This window comes from Meleagris gallopavo, chromosome 4, assembly GCF_905368555.1.
Source record: "Meleagris gallopavo chromosome 4, MGAL_WU_HG_1.1, whole genome shotgun sequence".
Classification (NCBI taxonomy): Eukaryota; Metazoa; Chordata; class Aves; order Galliformes; family Phasianidae; genus Meleagris; species Meleagris gallopavo.
Window position 1 is genome coordinate 69,303,205 of NC_139407.1, and position 19,248 is coordinate 69,322,452.

The 19,248-nt window shown below is 53.0% G+C and overlaps 1 protein-coding gene across 1 annotated transcript; it reads right to left on the reverse strand.

The window, feature by feature from the left end:
- Nucleotides 1–8,440: 8,440 nt before the first annotated feature.
- On the reverse strand, nucleotides 8,441–10,547 carry LOC104910911 (homeobox protein Nkx-6.1-like). The gene is made up of 3 exons (XM_085221935.1): nucleotides 10,337–10,547; nucleotides 9,034–9,218; nucleotides 8,441–8,683 (listed from the first exon to the last, which is right to left on the reverse strand). Exons 1-3 carry the CDS (start codon nucleotides 10,545–10,547, stop codon nucleotides 8,441–8,443), a joined length of 639 nt encoding a protein of 212 aa, XP_085078061.1.
- Between the last annotated feature and the right edge of the window lie 8,701 nt (nucleotides 10,548–19,248).

The following is a 19,248-nucleotide window of genomic DNA, read 5'->3' on the forward strand; positions in this document are numbered from 1 at the left end:
AACTACACCCCACGGATAGTCCTCCCATTGAAACAAGAGCCCCCAGAACACCTCCTTCTAAAGTAACACCTCCGGGATCACCCCTCCGACCGAAGGTACACCCCTGGTGCCTTCCAAAATAACACCCCCCAAAACTCCTCCTGAAACAGACCCCTTAGGGACACCTCTCCTTCTAAACCAACTCCCCCATGGACAATCATCAGCTTCCTCCCTGCCAAAACCCATCCCAACACCCCTCCTTCCCCACCCATGTTCCTATGGATACCCCTCCTTCAAGGCCAGCACCTCCACTGACACCCACATGGACATCCACATCTTTCCCCATGGGCACCCACGCCAACACCCACTCCTTCCCCACTGACACCCATATCAGTTCCAGCTGGCCCCCAAAAGGAGAAGTGCAGCTGGCACGGACACATGGCCGATGTGTGAGTGTGCCCAGCAAACAGCTCTGGGGATACGCAGCCATGTGTGCACAAATATCCCTGCACGTATCTCTGCAAGCACAACATTCACACTATAAACCACCTCCATTGTAAGCAAACACAGAGAAAGCCCCAGCACAGAGCGTTTGGGTTAATAAACACAAAACAAGAATCCCCCGTGGCTTAATAATCCGGCATTAAGCATCTCTGTGTGCAGGGCGGGCTGTCTGGACCAAGCAAATCCTGCCTTAAGTCGCGGATCCGTGCCGTTCTCACACACTTTGAAGTTCCTTTTATAAAGGGGCATCTCTATATGTTAAGCAATTTGAGGGAAATGGAAATTTTGGGATAGCGCTGACATCGCTCCCCCCGACGAGGCAGCACCCTGCTGTTGGTTATGGAGCCTTTGGGAGCAGGATGCCTGCAGGACACAAAGGAGTCCCTCAGCTTTGCCTTTCAAACACTTTTTCCTCCCGTTTAGCATCCTGCCTTCCACGGCAGCTTCAAAATAAGTGAATAAATACAGCTGCTGCTTTATTGCTCCTTATCCAAACACACAGCCCCAACCCTGCCAGCATTTAACTCCGTGCTTAATTGAAATCACACGTTCAAAGCTGGGCGAGCACTGAAGCCTCTCCCAGAAAAGCCCATCACTGAGAAAATGATGCAAAGGATTCACAGCTCCTGGCTTGAGTTTGGCTTTGGGTTGCAAAGAGCTTGTGGGTAAAAACATGCTTAGACAGGAGTTTTTCTGGCCAATTGCCTTTTTCTCTTTTAATAAGTCACCATAACCCATGTTGTTTCCCACGGGAAGAGATGTGAGGGCTGCTCTGGGTGTTAAGTTTTTATAGAATTGGAACATGGAACTGTTCAATCATAGAACCATGGAATCATGGAACTGTAGAGTCATTGAATCACAGAATCGTTGAATCATTGAATCATAGAATCGTTGAGTCATTGAATCACAGAATCGTTGAATCATTGAATCATAGAATCGTTGAGTCATTGAATCACAGAATCGTTGAATCATTCAGTCATTTCATCGTTGAATCATGGAATCATGGAATCATTCAATCACTGAATTGTTGAATCGTAGAATCATTGGTTCATGGAATCATAGAATCCTTGAATTGTTGAATTGTTTTATCATTGAATCATTGAATCATAGAATCCTTGAATCGTTGAATCATGGAATCATGAAATCATAGAATCATGGAATCATATAATCATGGAATTGTGGAATCATGGAATCATAGAATCATGGGATTGTGGAATCACGGAATCATAGAATCGTGGGATTGTGGAATCATGGAATCATTGAATCATAGAATCATGAAATCACAGAATCATGGAATCGTGGAATCATGGAATCATTGAATCATAGAATCATGAAATCATAGAATCATGGAATCATGAAATCAATTGAATCATGGAATCGTTGAATCATAGAATCATGGAGTCATTGAATCATTGCGTCAGAGAATCATAGAATCGTTGAATCATAGACTCACTGGATCATAAAATTATTGAATCATATAAACTCTGAATTATATAATCATGAAATCATGGAATTATGGAATTGTAGAATCATAGAAATGTACAATCACTGAATCATAGAATCATCTTTGAATCACAGAATCCTTGAATTGTGGAATCATCAAACTGGAGAATCACAGAATCATGAAATTGTAGAATCATAGAAACATTGATTTGTACAATCATAATATTGCAGAATTGCAGAATAACAGACACATGGAAGTGTGAAATCATAGAAACATGGAATCGTAGAACCATAGAAACGTAGAACCACAGCACCCCAGGATGATAGAATGGTAGAACGGCACGGGTTGGAAGGGACCTTCGAGATTTACTCCGGGGTGAGCAGCGTGGGCAGAGCAGAGGTGGGAGGAAGGACAGAAGGACGGAACCCCACGCATGGCACAGAGGGACGGGTGGCCACCAAAGCTGGTTTTCCATTCAGCATCCCCAGCTTGGCGGCCAGCCGCCTAATGACGCGCCCTGCGTCCCATTAGCACTGTGTGCTCAGCTAATGCATTTCAGTTAAAAAGCTGGAAATTTTCACTCGCTGGTAATGACTTGGGAAATGTAGCACCCTGCAGCCAGAAGGAGCGGGGCTGCCCGGTGCACGTGAGGTTGAACGGCTCCATCCCATCGTCCCACCCCATGTGCTCCGCGGGAAGGAGCCTTGTGCAGGCACTGAGAAGGGGAGATGAAAGGACGGACCCTGAGCCTCCCACTCCTTCTTTTTTCTTTTTCTTTTCTTTTTTTTTTTTTTAATGTTTCCAGTTTTGTTTTTCAAGAGTACAGAAAATAAAAGGGGAGAGAGGGAAGGGGGGGGGGGGAGTTTCTTTGGGGGGAAAAAAGAAAACCCAACAACAAAACAACAACAAAAAAAAGCCCCCAGCTCTTTGTAAACATCCCCCTGAGCAAAGGGAAGGGGGTGAAAAGCATTTCCTGATAACTCCATTAAAGAATGAGGCTGCATTAACATTCCAAGTACCTCGACAAGAGATGAAAGTGGGGAACTTGAGCTCAGCCTCTCCTTGCTCCAGATGTTATTATGGGCTCCCTGAAAGGTTTTTTTATTTCTTTTTTGCAAAGAGACAAAGATGTTGCCTACTTCAAACGGGGCTAATTGATGCTAATGACTATCAGATAGAGTGGGGGCCCTTCTTCCCCCCTGCAAAGGGAAAAGAGAGAGCGCATTTTACAATCCCCTCATAGAAAAATCCCTCGGCTCGCTGCTTTGGGGATTTGTGTCCCTCTTTGGCTGCTGTTTTCTCTCCCTCCTCGGCTCCCCCCCTTCGTCTTTTCGGTTCCCCTTCTCCCGGGCACCCCGCCGCTCTCACTTGTTTGCCCATGAGAAATTTCACACTTCTCCTCCACCACCCGGCTCCGTCGCCATCCCGCTCCGGCCATCCCGACAGGCAAAAGATGGGGCGGAAATATCCCCAAATCCACAGCAAGCACACGTGAAAACGTGATCAGGGTTTGGCCCGCATTTGTAATCCGGGCTGCGAGTTGTTCCCAAGTGGGAAAATGTCATCTCAGCACAGAGCATCCCGTCTGCAGGGTCCTATGGGGGAGGAGGTGGTGCCACGTTGTCTGAAGGACGTGGTTAGTGGGCACGGTGGGATGGGATGTTGGCTGGACTTGGTGACCTTTCAGCAGTCTTTTCCAACCTTAACGCTTTTTGAGCGGGTACAGTGGGGATGGTTGCTTGGATGGACGGCTGATGGTTGGACTCAATGATCTTAGAAGTTTTTTTTTCCAACGTTTACGATTCTACGATTAGGATAACTTGCCCAGCACTGCCACCCTAAGGAGCCTGAACTTATGACCTCATGCTTTTGGCTCTTAAAATCCGGCAAAATTGGCTTAGAAATAGAGTACTGACGGGCAGATTTACACTTGTGTCAGATTTTTTGCACTGTTTTTCCTCTGCTCACCCAGGTGGGGATGGATGCCTGCAGAAAGGCAGTGGGGGATTTCCCTACATCTTCTGGTTTGCCCCTTCCCAAGCCAGGTCTCACCAAATCCCACTGGAGGAAGGGAACAGGCTTTCATCTTCACCACTAAAAGAGGAAAGTGAGGGCCTCTGCCCACTGTTACATAAAAACATAGAATGGCTTAGGTTGGAAGGGAATTGAAGATCATCTAATTCCAATCCCCCTCCCATGTGCAAGATTGCCAATATGTCGGTTCACTCCTCAGAAAGTCTAGAAAAGTAATTATTGAAGCCTGCTATTATTTCTGCCTGTGCTTTCTGTTCTGGGAGCACGCAGCTGTGCTGGGACATTGGAGTGGCCACCATCTGCTTCACCTTCTGCATCCTCAGCACCTTGCAAGGTGTCATTAACAGACCCAAATTAGGGGGAGGACAGGAGCGGTGGCATCTGGGAGCCAAGTTTGCAGGCAGCAGAGGCACGACCAGCCCAGTGCGTGGTGGCTGCTGGCTGTGGGAGACGTTGCTTCTGCCCAGTTCGAGCCGTTGGCCGCTGAACTGGTGAAAGCCCCGTGCAAGCAGCAGTGTGGGGAGGAAGGGATGGAGAGGAAGGGACGTGGGGACATGTTTTGTCCAAGAAAGAGGAGACACACTGCAGCCCTCAGAGCAGACAGCCCTGCTCCCCCGCGTCCTCTCCATTCCCACCGCCTTCCTCCAGCCCTTGGGGTGCTGATCCGAATGCAGGCATGCCGCCGAAACCCATGCTGCAAGATGCAAAAATGCTTTCTGCAAGGGGAGAGAAGGCAGAAGGGCAGCATCCTTCTGCCCTCGGCCTCAGACAGCCAATACACAACCCAGCCCTCCTTCAGACGTTGGCCCCGGCTGCATTGTCAGGTTAATTTGGGGTAATGGCCTGCAAAGCACCCCAGCCCCATCCAGGTCTCATTAGCACTTGATAATGTCAAGCATCCTGAGGAATTGCTTCTCCCCCCGCCGGTCCCCGAGGCACGGAGCCGGGGTGTCCCCGTGCTGGGGACATCGCTGAGTGTCTGGATCCGATTCCCCAACCTTTAGCCCCTAATTCCGGGCTGGATGCTGCCCCTTGGAGCATCCCCAGCCCCAAATCCATGGGTTTGAGTGCACGTCACCATCAGGCTGACACGAGGAACCCCAAAACGCTCGCAATATCCCCGATGGATGCGGTTATTAAGAGCATCCCCAAACCACGCATTTCAAATTAATTGGGAATTACCGACAAACTGAGGCAGCGCCGGCACAGCCCCGAGTGCTGCTCCCTTCAATTATCTTTCCTCCCCGACATTGTTCTCTCCTAATGAGGAGGCTAATGACCAAAGGATGGTTCATAAGTGGTTCCCAGACTCTCCTTGCCCAGGGCAAACACCGTCCACAATAGGATCACAAATTGTAGGGAGAAGCCCCGGCTGATCACATCAGAAACGGTGCGGGGATTTATCTCTCGGCCTTAACAATAACAGTATGTTCTTAATCGCCACTCCAAAGGGACAGCTAGCAGGGGATCTGCCCGGCCTCATCATTAAAAGCTGGCAGCATCTTTGCTAGCGCTGCCCCTTTGTTCATCTTGCATTATCCCAATGCTTCGGCCCCGTTAATTCCCCTCCATCTTATTAAATCAATAAAGAGGGAGGGGGGAAGGATGGCGCAGGGCGGAGGCCGGGTTCTGCCGGGCTCTCGGCGGGGATACGAAGAGTTGGGCTGATAGGGTGAGATTGCGTTTCCCTGTCTCTGGAATGGGGAAACTGAGGCACGAAAGCATGGCAGCTCCGAGATGCTGCGGCCGCCTGGGGTGCTTTATCTGCCCGCTGATCCCGCACCTCCTACAAGATCCCCTCCTGCCATTCATCGCACCCCATCGGGACTGGATGGAGCTGATGCAATCGAGATTTGAAATAAAATCAGCTGTGTTGGGGCTGTCTGCTGGGAACCCGTTTGCAGAGGGTCGAGATGTTGCCGTGCACAGAGGTGAAGGAGGAGAGCAGAGGGGTGAGCGCTGTGCGAGAGCCCAGCCGGCTCAGGGTCGACCCAACCCACATCCAAAAGGGACCAATGGCACAACCTTAAGAGGGAATGGTCCTGGTGCAGAGCACCGCTGCGGGATGAGTCCCCACCTTAGGAATGTGACTTCTAAATGCAGAGATTTAGCTCTCTACAGCCCTCGTTCTCATCGCATTCCCAAGCAGCTCACCCCACTTTGCCCCTATTTTCGTGTGCCAGCCAGGTGCTGCTTCCCAGCTGAGAGCTTAATGCTGTGAGTCAGCGCCTTCTCTCTTAGCCAGATGTGATTCGAGCAGGAGAAGGTGATCCGTGCCTGGAGCCAGGCTGGATGTGGCTCTGGGCAGCCTGGGCTGCTGGTTGGTGACCCTGCACACAGCAGGGGGTTGGAACTGGATGATCACTGTGGTCCTTTTTAACCCAGGCCATTCTAGGATTCTCTGTCCCAGTGTGAGTTCAGGGTGATTCCACCTCAGAAAGCTGCAGACATGGTGCCCATTCCTCTTTTACTTCCCAGAGCAGGTGGAGCTGCTGGCAGCCCCCGGTGGCTCTATTTGATGTTTCAATCGGGAATTAAAGGGGAGGGAGAAGGGGGGGAAATGCTCTCTGATCATTTAACAAGATTACACGATGAGACAGAGCTGGGAAATGTGCATGGCTGTCCCCAGCGCCGCCGCCCCTCCGAGGCACGCCGTAATCCCATTTAGCAACCCTCCCCCCTCCCCCCCCCCAAAAAAAAAAAAGGGAGAGAGGGGATGGCAGAGGAGGAGAACAGGGCTGCCATCTTGGGAAAGGAGCATAAATGTGCCCAGGATAGGAGGATTTGGGGGCTGGCAGCTGTTCCAGCATCCTGCAGACTCCTACATCCCCGTGCAAACACACCGTGTCTGTCCGTCGCCCTGTGCTCAGCAGGAGTAATCCTGGCAGGAAGGACACTGTGGGGGGTGGGGGGGGTATGGGGATTATCCACCCGATTATCTCTCCTGCTATCTCTGCTCCTCTCCCATCCCATGAACGCAGTCACCCATTTGCACCTATTCACCCCTATTCGCAGTCTGGGGCTGTGCATCCCTCCCCAGTCATCCTTCCATCCCTCTGTCCATATGCAGACTGTGCTTCTCTGGACAAATCCGTGCCCCCAGATCCATGCACCCATTTGTCTTGCAAGGAGCCCCGACTTATCCACCTGCAGGCACCAGGCGAGATTTGCTCAGGCAGCTCAGTGTTGCAACCCTGATAACCTTTATCCCCTTAATAAGGCCTCTCAGTTCTCACTGCCTTGCAATTAGCTGCCACTCCACTGACAACCAGCTCTTCTCCATTTTGTAGAGGGCTGACAGAGCAGCTCAGTGATACGCAGCATTAGGGAAGGGATTGATGGGCTCTTTGGGTGAGGGGCTGCTTGCAGAGCACAAGGATGCAGCCAAAATGCTGCATTTCTGCACGGGGTTCATGGGAAGGCCAGCACCAAAGGCTTAGTCCAGGATGAGATGATCCCAGACCTCCCCAAGATCTCAGAGCATCATTCTCCCTTATTTTCCCATGGTGGGTTTGATCCCAACCCTATGAATGTGAGGAACATTTCCACCCTTCTCTGGAAACCATCAGATCTGGCTCCCCCCATCCCCACCATCAGATAACAGCTGCCTTATCCTACAGGTCCAGTCCCTCCACACGCTGAGGACACTGAAAACATATTAATCAATTGCTGGGGGGGAGGGAGGCATCCCCATTACCCATCCATCCCACAGCAGGTGTGAGATGGGAGCTGAGCATCCACTTGGAAAACAGCCCATTGCTAAAGTGGAACTTGATTTAGCTGCCATTTGAAAGAGACAATCAAAACCATCCATTTTAATTAAAGCAGAGCATCTCCTGGCTCAGGAACCCCAACACAGAGCATCGCCAGCTCCTGGGGATTAAAGGTGTCCTGAGAACAACGTAACCCCCTCAATCAGCTCAGCCCCCAGCTGAGCGATATCAAAACATCCCCATAAACCCCGTTGGCTCAGGGATGATTGCAATAAACCCAGCGGTATGCAAGATTAGTGGTTAAACCCACTGGTACTTTGGGCTCTGTCAGACATGGGAAGACATTATTAGCACAGTTTGGGCTCTTTGAGAAGTGCCGACTAATCCTGGCCCTGAAAACAGCCAAAACAAAGGGCAGTTTCCATCACATCTCCATCCATCGTCTCTTTTTCCTTCGTCCTCTTCTCCCCAGATCATCATTTTCTCCCTAGCTTGTCCCTTCTCCATCCATCATCTCCCCCTCTCCTCTCACTGCCCTTTCTCCCACCCAGAAGTAAGAGACAGACAGACAGGCCATGAGACAGAGGGACAACATAAAGACCTGGGCTTTCCTCTAAACCGAGAGTTGCATAAATAATTTATTTTCGCACTGCAAAAATAACCGAAGCCCTGTATATATTAGATACCCTCATTGCCAGCTATGATACATTCATATATAATACACACACACAAAAAAAAAAAAGCAGGCCCTGGAAGGTCGGGCAGCTCAGCAGCACTTTGCCACAGTCTGTGCAGAGGGTGGTGCAGCCCCCGAGCCCAGGGGTGAGCCCGTGTCCTCCTGGATGTCCTCAGTCCCCATTGGGCAGTCCTTGTCCTCATCACCATGGTGGCTCTGGGAGTCAGGGCTCCTCTGTGGGTTGGCCAGGCCCATCTTGGCCAGTTTGGCTTGTTGCTGCTCCAGGCTTTGCTTTCTCCACTTAATCCTTCGGTTTTGGAACCAGACTTTCACCTTTGGAAGAAATGAAGATTGGTTTTGGAACTCAGATTCTCCATGGAGTGCAATGTCCAGACCCTACACTGAGCCCTAACAGCCCACAGCTTCATCATCCCCTGACCAGTAAATGTCCCCCTGCCACGCTCTGTCCCCAGCATGAAGACAAGCTGCCACCCAGGACCTGACTTCATACAGATAAGCTGCAACCAAGACCCAAATTCAAGCTGGATGCAAGCCCAACCCCTCCGTACAACATCTCCATGACTCAGTTTCCCCAATCATAACAACACAACAGCCTCCCATCCCTTTAATAGAAAGCACCAGCAATCACTTGGAGACCCCCACACACACCTCCCAGATCTCACCTGCTCCTCAGTGAGGTGCAGCGCAGAGGCAAGCAGGCACCTCTCCGTGCCCACCATGTACTGCTGCCGGGCAAACTCCTTCTCCAGCCGTGCCAGTTGGTCACTGGTGAAGATGGTGCGCACCCGCTTGGCTTTGCCAGCCTTGGTTTTGAAGATGGGGAAGCAGCACTTGGAGAGCAGGAAGCCTGGAGGTGAGGGAGAACGGTGGTCAGGGGGAAAGGGGTTGATAGAGGGGGACGGGAGCTCTTGGAGTGGAGGAATCCCATGGAAGAGGCAGAAGGGGTCTCTTGGGATGGGGTTCCCCACTTGGAGATTTCTTTGGAGAGGTGGACCCTTTTGGAGAGAAATCCTTTGGAAGGGGTGACCTTGAAGAGGTGGGAAGGAGGTCTACCATTTGGAGATGTCCCCATGGGAGAGGTGGCCAAGGGTCCTCCTGGAGGAGGTTTCCTTAGAAAGGGATCTGCACTGGAATAAGAGAGACACAAGACCCACACTTGGAGACAGAAGGAAGTCCCCATTCAGAAGTGACCCCATGAGAGAAGTGGAATGAGTTCTCCATTTGGAAATGTCCCAGTGGGAGAGGTGGACAACAGTCCCTCCTGGAGAGGTGAATGAATGCCCACAGTTGAAGACGTCCCTAAGGGGAGAGATGGAAGGAAGTCCCTGCCCTAAGCCGGCCTGTATCAATTTAAAAGTGATCCTATGAGTGGAAGGAGATCCCAGTTCAAAGATGTCCCCATTGGAGAGCTGGAAAAGGGTCCCATTTGGAGGTGGGGGGGGCCTCCTGGAAAGAGCTTCCCATTTGGAGGTGTCCCCATGGGAGTGTTGGACTGGGGTCCCATCTGGAGAGGTGGATGAAAGTTCCCATTTGGAGATGACTCTAAGGGAAGGGTCCTGATTACAGAATTCTAGGGAGGCTCCCATTTAGAGGTGACGCTACAGAAGAGTTCCCCTTGAGAAGGGGTTTCCCAGTTGGAATTGGGTCCCCTTGGGGTGGGGGGGATGGACAAGAGTACCCTGGGGAAGTAGAAGGAAATCCCCATTTGGAGATGTCCCTACGGGAGAGGCGGTCAGGAATCCCAGCTGGAGAGGTGGAATAAAGTCCCCAGTGGAAGGGGGGTAAGGCAGACAGATCCCTCCTGGAAAGATGGAAGAAGTCCCCGGCTGAGGTGTTCTTATGGCAAATGTGGACACGGGCACCCGGGGGGTTGGGGGGGGGGGGGAGGTGGAAGAAGGTCCCCTTTTAGAGACCTCCCCATGGGGGATGTTTTCCCTCCGGAGCTCCCCGCAGCCCCGGCCCTACCTGTGGCCCCGAGGCGAGCAGCCCAGGCGGGCGGGGGTCCGCAGCACGCAGCGCAGAGCGGCCCGGGAGGTGCCCCCCAATGCGGCAGCGGCAGCAGCGAAGGGGTCGGTGGTGGTGGAGGTGCCGGGGGGGGCGAGGAGCGTCCCAGCAGCGCTGCGATGGTGAAAGCTTGGCCGGGCCGGGCGGGGGGTGGAGGGGCTGGGGGCGGCATGGCGGGGTGGGCTCGGGGTTGTGCCGCCCGCTTTTATAGGGCCGGCAATGGGAGCGGGGGGGTGGGATGGGATGGGATGGGATGGGGAGGGCGGGGTCCGCCCCGACGGCACCTCCCGATGGCCGCCCTGGCTGTGCCCTCTGTGCTTTGGTGCTGGAAGGGCGCAGCCCCCGGAGCTGTGAGTTTAGCCCCATTTCGTGGTTCTATAATCCGGGACATCCCAATGTTTCCAAAGCCAGAAGTCCTCTTCCAGGTGGAGGGATTTCCCCTCTTCGCGCCCTATGTGGCTGCACTCCTTCATTTTTGAGGGGGCAGAGCTGGACCCGGTGCCATCGAGGGGACGTGACAGGGGACACACAGAGATGCGGTGGCAGAGGAACCCAAGGATGCCGTTCCCCCCCACCCAGACCTCATCCCAGCCCCCCCCCCCCCCCCCCCCGCCTCAGAGCCCTGCTGATGGGATTCAGATGGTCATTAAGGGTTGAGATGCTTAAAACCGAGCGGTTTTTCCTAATGAGCTGGGAAAAGTCACACCTCGGCCCAGCCCGGCGGGGAGCACGTCCCGGTCAAAGGACAGCACCGGGCTCTGTGCTTTATGGGGGAGGAAATGGGGTGCGGGGGGGGGGGGGTGGTCGGGGGCACGGGGCCCTACAGGTGCTATTTGAGCCCCTCACCCCCCCTGCTTGGCTTTCCCGATGGAGTTATTTATCCCCCGCGTTGGGCATGGCGATGGGATGGGGAAAATTGTGCATGGGATGGGTGGGTGATGGCTCTGTGCATTTTATAGCAAAAAAAGGCCCCGTTCCCCAACTTGTCCCGTGGACAGCACCCCACAACCGAGGGCAAATAAAGGCCGTGGGGGGCAGAGATGAAAGGGCAGATTTGCCATTATTAGTTCCTAATGATGGCCTTGAAAGGGCCGAGATAAAAAGGCAGGAGGCTCCCTCGTGTTTGGGTGGGAGGTGCTTTCCTTTTTTTATGCCCTTTTTCCTCTCTCTCCTCGCAGAGCTGTGTGATGGCACTCAGCAAACACCCCCGGCCCCAAACTGGACCCCCCCGGTGTTTCTCTTTGCTTTTTGGGCTGATGGCATCCGGGGTTGGGACCAAAAAGTGGGGACAGCAGTGCTCAATGGGACGGGTGGGGGGGGAAATCCCATTGGGGAGGGGTTGGAATTTAGGATTTTTGGAGAGGTGATGCTGTGGGTTGATGTAATGCAATGAGGACCCAGGCCCAGAACGTGAGCTGAGATTTGGGATCGCACCTGGATTGCTCCTTGGTAATCCCCAGCCCTAAGGCTCTGTTGGCCGAGGAGGAAGCTCCTGAGCTAATTAATAACAATGCTGCTCATTAGGCTCAGAGCGGGCTGTCTGGGTGCGGTGTGGATTGCATGTCTGCATGCCAGGAATGGGGCTTCCAATGTCACCCCGTGTGCAGGGGACACCACCCCCTGTCCTTGTGTCCATCCCCTGTCCCGCAGCCTCCAGCCATTCATTGCCCACCATCCATCCTTCACTCTGCCCACATAAATCATCCTCATGGTTCCCAATCCCAGGTACTGGGAACCTGAGGACACCCCCATTTTTGGGGGGGGGAGAGGGGAGAAGAGCAGTGCTTTGAACCAATTCAGCTGAAATTATTGGGTGAAACAGAGTGCTTGGATGCCCACTGCCATCAAGTGGCGGAGGAGCGTCTGCCCCGTGCTGCTGGCAGGTGCAAAAGCTGGGGTTATTTTCCATCAACTCTTCAGTGTTTCAATCAGCTTCTGTTTTATGGCTTTTTAGAGCTGTCTCCTGGGGTTCGTAGCTCAGGATAGGTTAGTGGGCATCCCACTTATTGGGCATCCCAGTTAGCGGGGTTCCAGTTAGAGGAGAGCACTGGTTATGGGTTTTCCAGTTGATGACCATTCCAGTTGGCCAGATCCCATTGAGTGGGGACTCCTGTTGATGAGCATCCCAGTTAGAGCATTGCAGTTTGTAGACATCTCAGTTAGCTCCATCCCTGTTAACACCAATCCCAGTCTATAGGATCTCAGCTGAGGATCCCAGTGAGCAGGAATCCCTGTTAACAGGCTGCTGGTAAGTGGGGATCCCAGATACTGGAGATCCCAGCTTGTGGCTTCCTGTCTATCCTAGTTAGGAAGCATCTCAGTTAGCAGGCTCCTGATTTGAGGGATGCTAGTTAATTGGGTCCCAGTTAATTAGGATCCCAGTTAACGACTGTCCCAGTTAGAGGGAAGCCAAATAGTGGGATTCCAGTTAATGAACGTCCCAGTTAATGGGAATCCCAGTTAGTAGGGATCCCAGTTAGTGAATGTCTCAGTTAGAGGGTAGCCAAATATTTGGGGTCCCAGTTAGCAAGAATCCCAGTTAGGAGGGATCCCAGTTAGGAGGGATCCCAGTTAATGAGGATCTCACTTAATGAGCATCCTGGTTAGGAGGGAACCCGGTTAATAAGCATCTCAGTGAGAATGATCCCAGTTAGTGGAGCCTCAATATGGGCATCCCAATCAGTGGGGTCCGAGTTAGTGAGCATCCCAGTTAGTGGGTATTCCAGTTAACGAGTAACCCCATCGACGAGCATCCCAGTGAGAGGGGTTAGTGAGCAACTCAACTAGCAAGGAACCCGGTCAGTGCACATTACAGTTAATGAGCATCCCAATTAGTGGGGGATCCCGCTTAATGAACATCCCGGCTATTGGGGATCCCATTTAGCGGGGATCGCGGTTGGCAGAGGTTCCCTTTAGGAGGGATCCCATTCCCGTCGGGTCGCGGCCGTTCCCCCTCTGTCCGCCAGAGGCCGCTGCCCGACCGCTCAGTGACACGGAGCCGTGGGCTGCGACAGAGGGAAGGGACACGTCGGGGGGGGGGGGTGGACAGCCGGGGAGGGGACACACATGGGGTCTGGGATACACCGGGATGGGACAGCCTGGAATGGGACACTTGGGGCTGAAAAACACCGGGATGGGACGTCCTGTGTGGTTTTTCCAACGTGGGTAGAAGGGTCCCAGTGGTGGGTGCCGCTATTGGCCATGCGCAGCTTGGCTGAGCTTCCAGGTGGCACCAAATGGCTGAGGAGCATCTCCAGGAGATATCCAAGGACGTGTCCTCCCCACACACAAGGGGGGGGGACCAAAAAAGCATTGCTGCCCCAGAGATGCTGCCCCCCAAGTGTTGCTAAGGACGCAAATAGGGGCTCTGATCCCCAGATGGGGCTGGGATCTGTTCCAAAACCCCACCCAAAGCGTGGGGCTCCAGCAAAGCCACGTGAAGCATGTGGGGACGTTGGCCAAGTGTCCCACATGTTGGCTGTCCCAGTTCTGCTTGAATTTAACCCAACACCAACTGAGACGGCATCTAAGTTGTAACCAGCTCCAAAAACCATCAGTCAGCCCATGAAGGACACATAAAGGCACCAGCCTGGGGCTCTGAATCATAGAATCACAGAATGGCCAGGGTTGGAAGGGACCTCAAGGATCACAAATCTCCAACCCCGCTGTCACATGCAGGGCCACCAACCTCCACATTTAATACTAGACAAGTAAATCATAGAATAATCATATTAATCATAGAATGGCTTGGGTTGGAGGGGACCCCGAGGCTCACCAAGCTCCAACCCCCCGTGGGATGGCTGAGATTTGCCTTTCTCTTGGCTATGAGGCAGCGGGGCTACGCATGGTGCAAGAGACATGGATTCCACAGAATGGCCAGGGTTGGAAGGGACCTCAAGGATGATGAAGCTCCAACCCCCTGCCACATGCAGGGCCACCAACCTCCACATTTCATAGCAGCCCAGGCTGCCCAGGGCCCCATCCAACCTGGCCTTGAACACCTCCAGGGATGGACGGGGCATCCACAGCCTCTCTGGGCAGCTGTTCCAACACCTCACCACTCTCATAGTAAAGAACTTCCCCCTGACATCCAACCTCAATCTTCCCTCCCTGAAGATTCCAGTTCTTTATTCCTTATGGGAAAGTGGTGCAGCTCTACCATTCGGGGTCCCAAAAGGAGAAAGGGGTGACCCCCACCCCATCCATCCACGTGGTTGGAAATGTCAAAAGCAGTGTCATTGCCAAACCCGAAGCCGCCGGCGGAATTGATGGCAGCGGATTGCCTCCTCTATTTGTCAATGAAGGGCGGCCGAACCCCGGCCCCGTTAATCTCCCCTACAATTGCAGTTTGCTGTGCAAACAGCTTTGGGGGCAGCGCGGGGGGCTGCATGAGAAACGTGGCATTTGGGGGCATTGTGGGTAAGCCAGCGGGCGGACGGCGGCATCGCTAACGGCGGATTGAAGCGATTGCGAAGCAATTGCCCTTCAATAACCCTAATCCTCGGCCGTGAATGGGGTTTTTAACTCCGGACATTATTCCCTGCTTTATGATCTATTGATTGACTTTTAGGAAGGGTAATAACGGGGTGGGATTGCTACTCATCGTGCGCGATGCGTCCCAGGGGAAAAGGGGGAATGTTTTGGGTTCCGTATGGGGATGTGGGGACCGATGTGGGATTTGGGGTTCAGTGTGGGATTTTGGCATCACCGTGGGGTTTTGGGGTCACAGCGGGAGTCAACCTGATGGATTTGGGGTCGGGATATGGCGGAGAAACCCCATTTGCTTCAAGCGCAGCGGGGATGGGGACACAGCAGCATCCCCAGGAAGGTCGATGGGACATCGCCACCATAAAACAACATTATTCCTCCCATCTTCCACCCCGAGATGAACGATAACGGGTCCATCCCCACTCCAATGCCTGATAACGCCTCCAATCCTCCCCACAGCCCTGCGGATGCCATTCCGGGTCCCACCCTCCCAACCTTTGATGGCTTTGGGTTGGTTTTTTTTTTTTCCCCCCCTTTCCTTTTTCACTTCGAAACTGGAAATGCCCCCGGAGCTACAAACAATGCACAATAAAGCAAAATCATATTTTAGTCAAAATAGGCAGACGGCGCTCGCAGCCAACTTTCAAATTAGCATTTTGAGGGCAAATATGCAGCCAATTTGAGATAATGAGGGCTGATTATTCAATCCAATGAATGTTAAATAGGCGGCGAGGGCGCCCGCGCCTTATCTCCCCCGCTTTCCATTTATTTTATTGTATTTTATTTTTAATCGTTTCACATTTGAACTCTTTATTTGTCTTAGCTCCAACCTCCCCTCCTCACCACCCCCCCGGGGGGCAGCAGCCGCTCTGCAGATGGGTTTTGCAGAAGGGAAAAGCTTTTGCAGAGCCCCAAAGTGGGGGCACATTGCAGCTGCCCCCAGAACTTTACCCCATGCAAATGCAGTCGCTATGCCCCGTAGAACTGCAATTGAATTGTGCCACATCAGTACAATTTCTTGTCCTCTGTATAAATGCAATTCCTTTGCCTCGCCTATGTGTGATTTCTTTGCCCTAAGTGCAATTTCTCTGCACCCACGTGAGTGCAATTGCTTTGCCCCTACGTGAATGCCATCGCATCGCCCCACATAAATGCCATTGCTTTGCCCCGTGATGAGGGATGTCCTCCCCGCCCCATGGGATGAATGACACCACCGTGGGTGGCACCCAGCACCCCGTTCTTCCAACGACTTTCCCGGCCCAATGGGACACTGTAACAGCAACGAATCCAGGGGTAATTAAAAACCTAAACCACCAAAAATGCAGAAGCGGAAGGAAACGGGCAGTGCCAGAGGTGGGGACGGAGCGAAGGGAAAGATAATCAGAGGGAAAAGGGGGGGAAAGCAATCAGAGTTGGGGAGCGGGGAGGCAGATGCTGTGCAGGGATAAGCAGCAGAGCAGCACAGGGCAGCACCGACTCGGAGCTATAATTGCATTCATTGCATCGCCACCGCGATAAGAAATTCCCCATGTGCTGATGTTTGTTTCCCCGTTGGATGCATATTTATTGGGGATTTGAATAGGGCCAGAAGCTGGAATAGGTGCAAAGGGTTCGCAGCCCTGTGTACCTGCTGTGTCCCCACTGTGTCCCCACTGTGCTCCCACCGTGTCCCCACTGTGTCCCCAGTGTGTCGTCGTCATGTCCCTACCATGTCCCCGCTGTGTCCACATCATGTCTCCATTTTGTCCTCACTGTGTTCCCATCACGTCCCCATTGTGTCCCCACTGTGTCCACACTGTGTCCCTACCATGTCCCCACTGTGTCCCCATCATGTCTCCATTGTGTCCTTATTGTGTCCCAATCACGTCCCCACTGTGTCCACACTGTGTCCCCATCACATCTTCATTGTGTCCCCATTGTGTCCCCACTGTGTTCCCCCTGTGTCTACATTGTGTTCCTATCACATCTTCATTGTGTCCCCATTGTGACCCCACTGTGTCCCTATCACATCTTCATTGTGTCCCCATCATGTCTCTGTTGTCTCCCCATTGTGTCCCCATCACATCCCCACTGCGTCCCCCTCATGTCCCTTCCATATCCCCACCGTGTCTCCACAGTGTTCTCATGTTCCCACCATGGCCCCACCATGTCACTACCATGTCCCACACTGTGTTCCCATCATGTCCCCATTGTGTCCTCATCATGTTCCCACCTTTTTCACATTATTTCCTTATTGTCTCCACCATGTCCCCACTATGTCACTCCTGTGTTCCTATCACGTCCCCATCGTGTCCCTATTGTGTCCCCACCATGTCCCCATCGTTTCCCTACCATGTCCCTATCATGTCCTCATCATGTCCCCACTGTGTCCGTATTGTGTCCCCACCATGTCCCCATCGTTTCCCACTATGTCCCCATCACATCCCCATCACGTCCCTATTGCATCCCAACCATGTCCCCACCATGTCACTACTGTGGTCACTACTGTGTCCCCACTGTGTTCCTATCATGTCCCCATTGTATCCTCACCACGTTCCCACTGTTCTCCCTGTGTCCCCACCCTGTCCCCATCATGTCCTTGCCATTTCCCTACCATGTCCCCACAGTGTTCTCATTGGGCTCCCACTGCATCCTCACCATGACTCCACCAAGTCCCCATTGTGTCTCTATTGTATCCCCACCACGTACCCACCGTATCACTCCTGTATCCCCACTGTGTCCCCATCATATTCCCACTGTGTCCCCATTGCGTCCCCCATTGTTTTCCCCGTGTCCCCACCACATCCCCACCACATCCCAATTGTGTCCCCATCGTGTCCCCATTGTATCCCCACTGTTTTCACCCTGTGTCCCCACTACATCCCCACCACATCCCCATCACATCCCAATTGTGTCCCAATTGTGTCCCTGTTGTGTCCCTATTACATCCCCATCGTGTCCCCATTGTGTCCTCACTGTTTTCTCCCTGTGTCCCCACCACGTCCCCATCACATCCCAATTGTGTCCCCATCATGTCCCAAATGTGTCCCCATTGTGTCCTCACTGTTTTCTCCTTGTGTCCACCCTACATTCCCACCATGTACCCGTCACATCCCAATTGTGTCCCAATTGTGTCCCTATTGTGTCCCTATCATGTTCCCATCATGTCCCCATTTTGTCCCCACAGTTTTCTCCCTATGTCCCCACCACATCCCTATCACATCCCAATTATGTCTCCATCGTGTCCCTATTGTGTCCCCATCATGTCCCCATCACACCCCAAATGTGTCCCCATTGTGTCCCCACTGTTTTCTCCCTGTGTCCTCACCACATTCCCACTACGTCCCCATCACATCCCAGTTGTGTCCCCATCGTGTCCCTATTGTGTTCCCATCACGTCCCCATCGTGTCCCCACTGTGTCCCCACTGTTTTCTCCCTGTGTCCCCACCACATCCCCATCACATCCCAGCTGTGTCCTAATTGTGTCCCCATCATGTCCCCACTGTTTTCTCCCTGTGTCCCCACCATATCCCCAGCAAATCCCAGCTGTGTTCCAATTGTGTCCCCATCATGTCCCCACCATATCCCCATCAAATCCCAGCTGTGTCCCCATCGTGTCCCTATTGTCCCCACCACGTCCCCATCACATCCCAATTGTGTCCCAATTATGTCCCCATCATATCTCCAATCTTTCCTCCGTGTCCCCACCATGTCCCCATCACATCCCAATTATGTCCCATTTGTGTCCCCACTGTTTTCTCCCTGTGTCCCACCACATCCCCACCACATCCCCATCACATCCCTATGGTGTCCCAATTCTGTCCCTATCATGTCCCCATCACATCCCAATTGTGTCCCCATCGTGTCCCTATTGTGTCCCCATCGTGTCCCCACTGTTTTCTCCCTGTGTCTCCACCACATCCCCATCACATCCCTATGGTGTCCCCATCGTGTCCCAAATGTGTCCCTATTGTGTCCTCCATGTTTTCTCCTCGTGTCCTCACCACATCCCTACCATGTCCCCATCACATCCCATTAGGGACACCCCATGTCCCTATTATGTTCCCATTGTGTCCCCATTGTTTTCTCCCTGTGTCCCCACCGCATCCCCATCACATCCAATTATGTCCCCATCGTGTCCCCACTGTATCCCCATCGTGTCCCCCTGTGTCCCCACTACATCCCCACCACATCCCCGCCATGTCCCCACTGTATCCACACCGTGTCCCCATTGCATCCCCTTACGGTTTCCCACCCCACCCCGCCGTGTCCCCGCCGTGTCCCTGCAGCGGAGCAGAACGCCGATGGTGCCGATAGAGCAGCACTGCGGCCCCGCTGCGCTGACCCGTGGCCCTGCCCTTATCTCAATGGCATCACCACGCTGCGATCGCTGTGTGATAGCACC

Bases quoted from the DNA above. Each gene is read 5' to 3' on its own strand.
- LOC104910911 (XM_085221935.1), bottom strand. From the start codon at position 10,547: ATGCCGCCCCCAGCCCCTCCACCCCCCGCCCGGCCCGGCCAAGCTTTC. The intron at 9,219-10,336 runs GTAGGGCCGGGG...CCTCACCTCCAG, and splicing joins TGCTCGCCTCGGGGCCACAG to GCTTCCTGCTCTCCAAGTGC. The intron at 8,684-9,033 runs GTGAGATCTGGG...TTTCTTCCAAAG, and splicing joins TGCACCTCACTGAGGAGCAG to GTGAAAGTCTGGTTCCAAAA.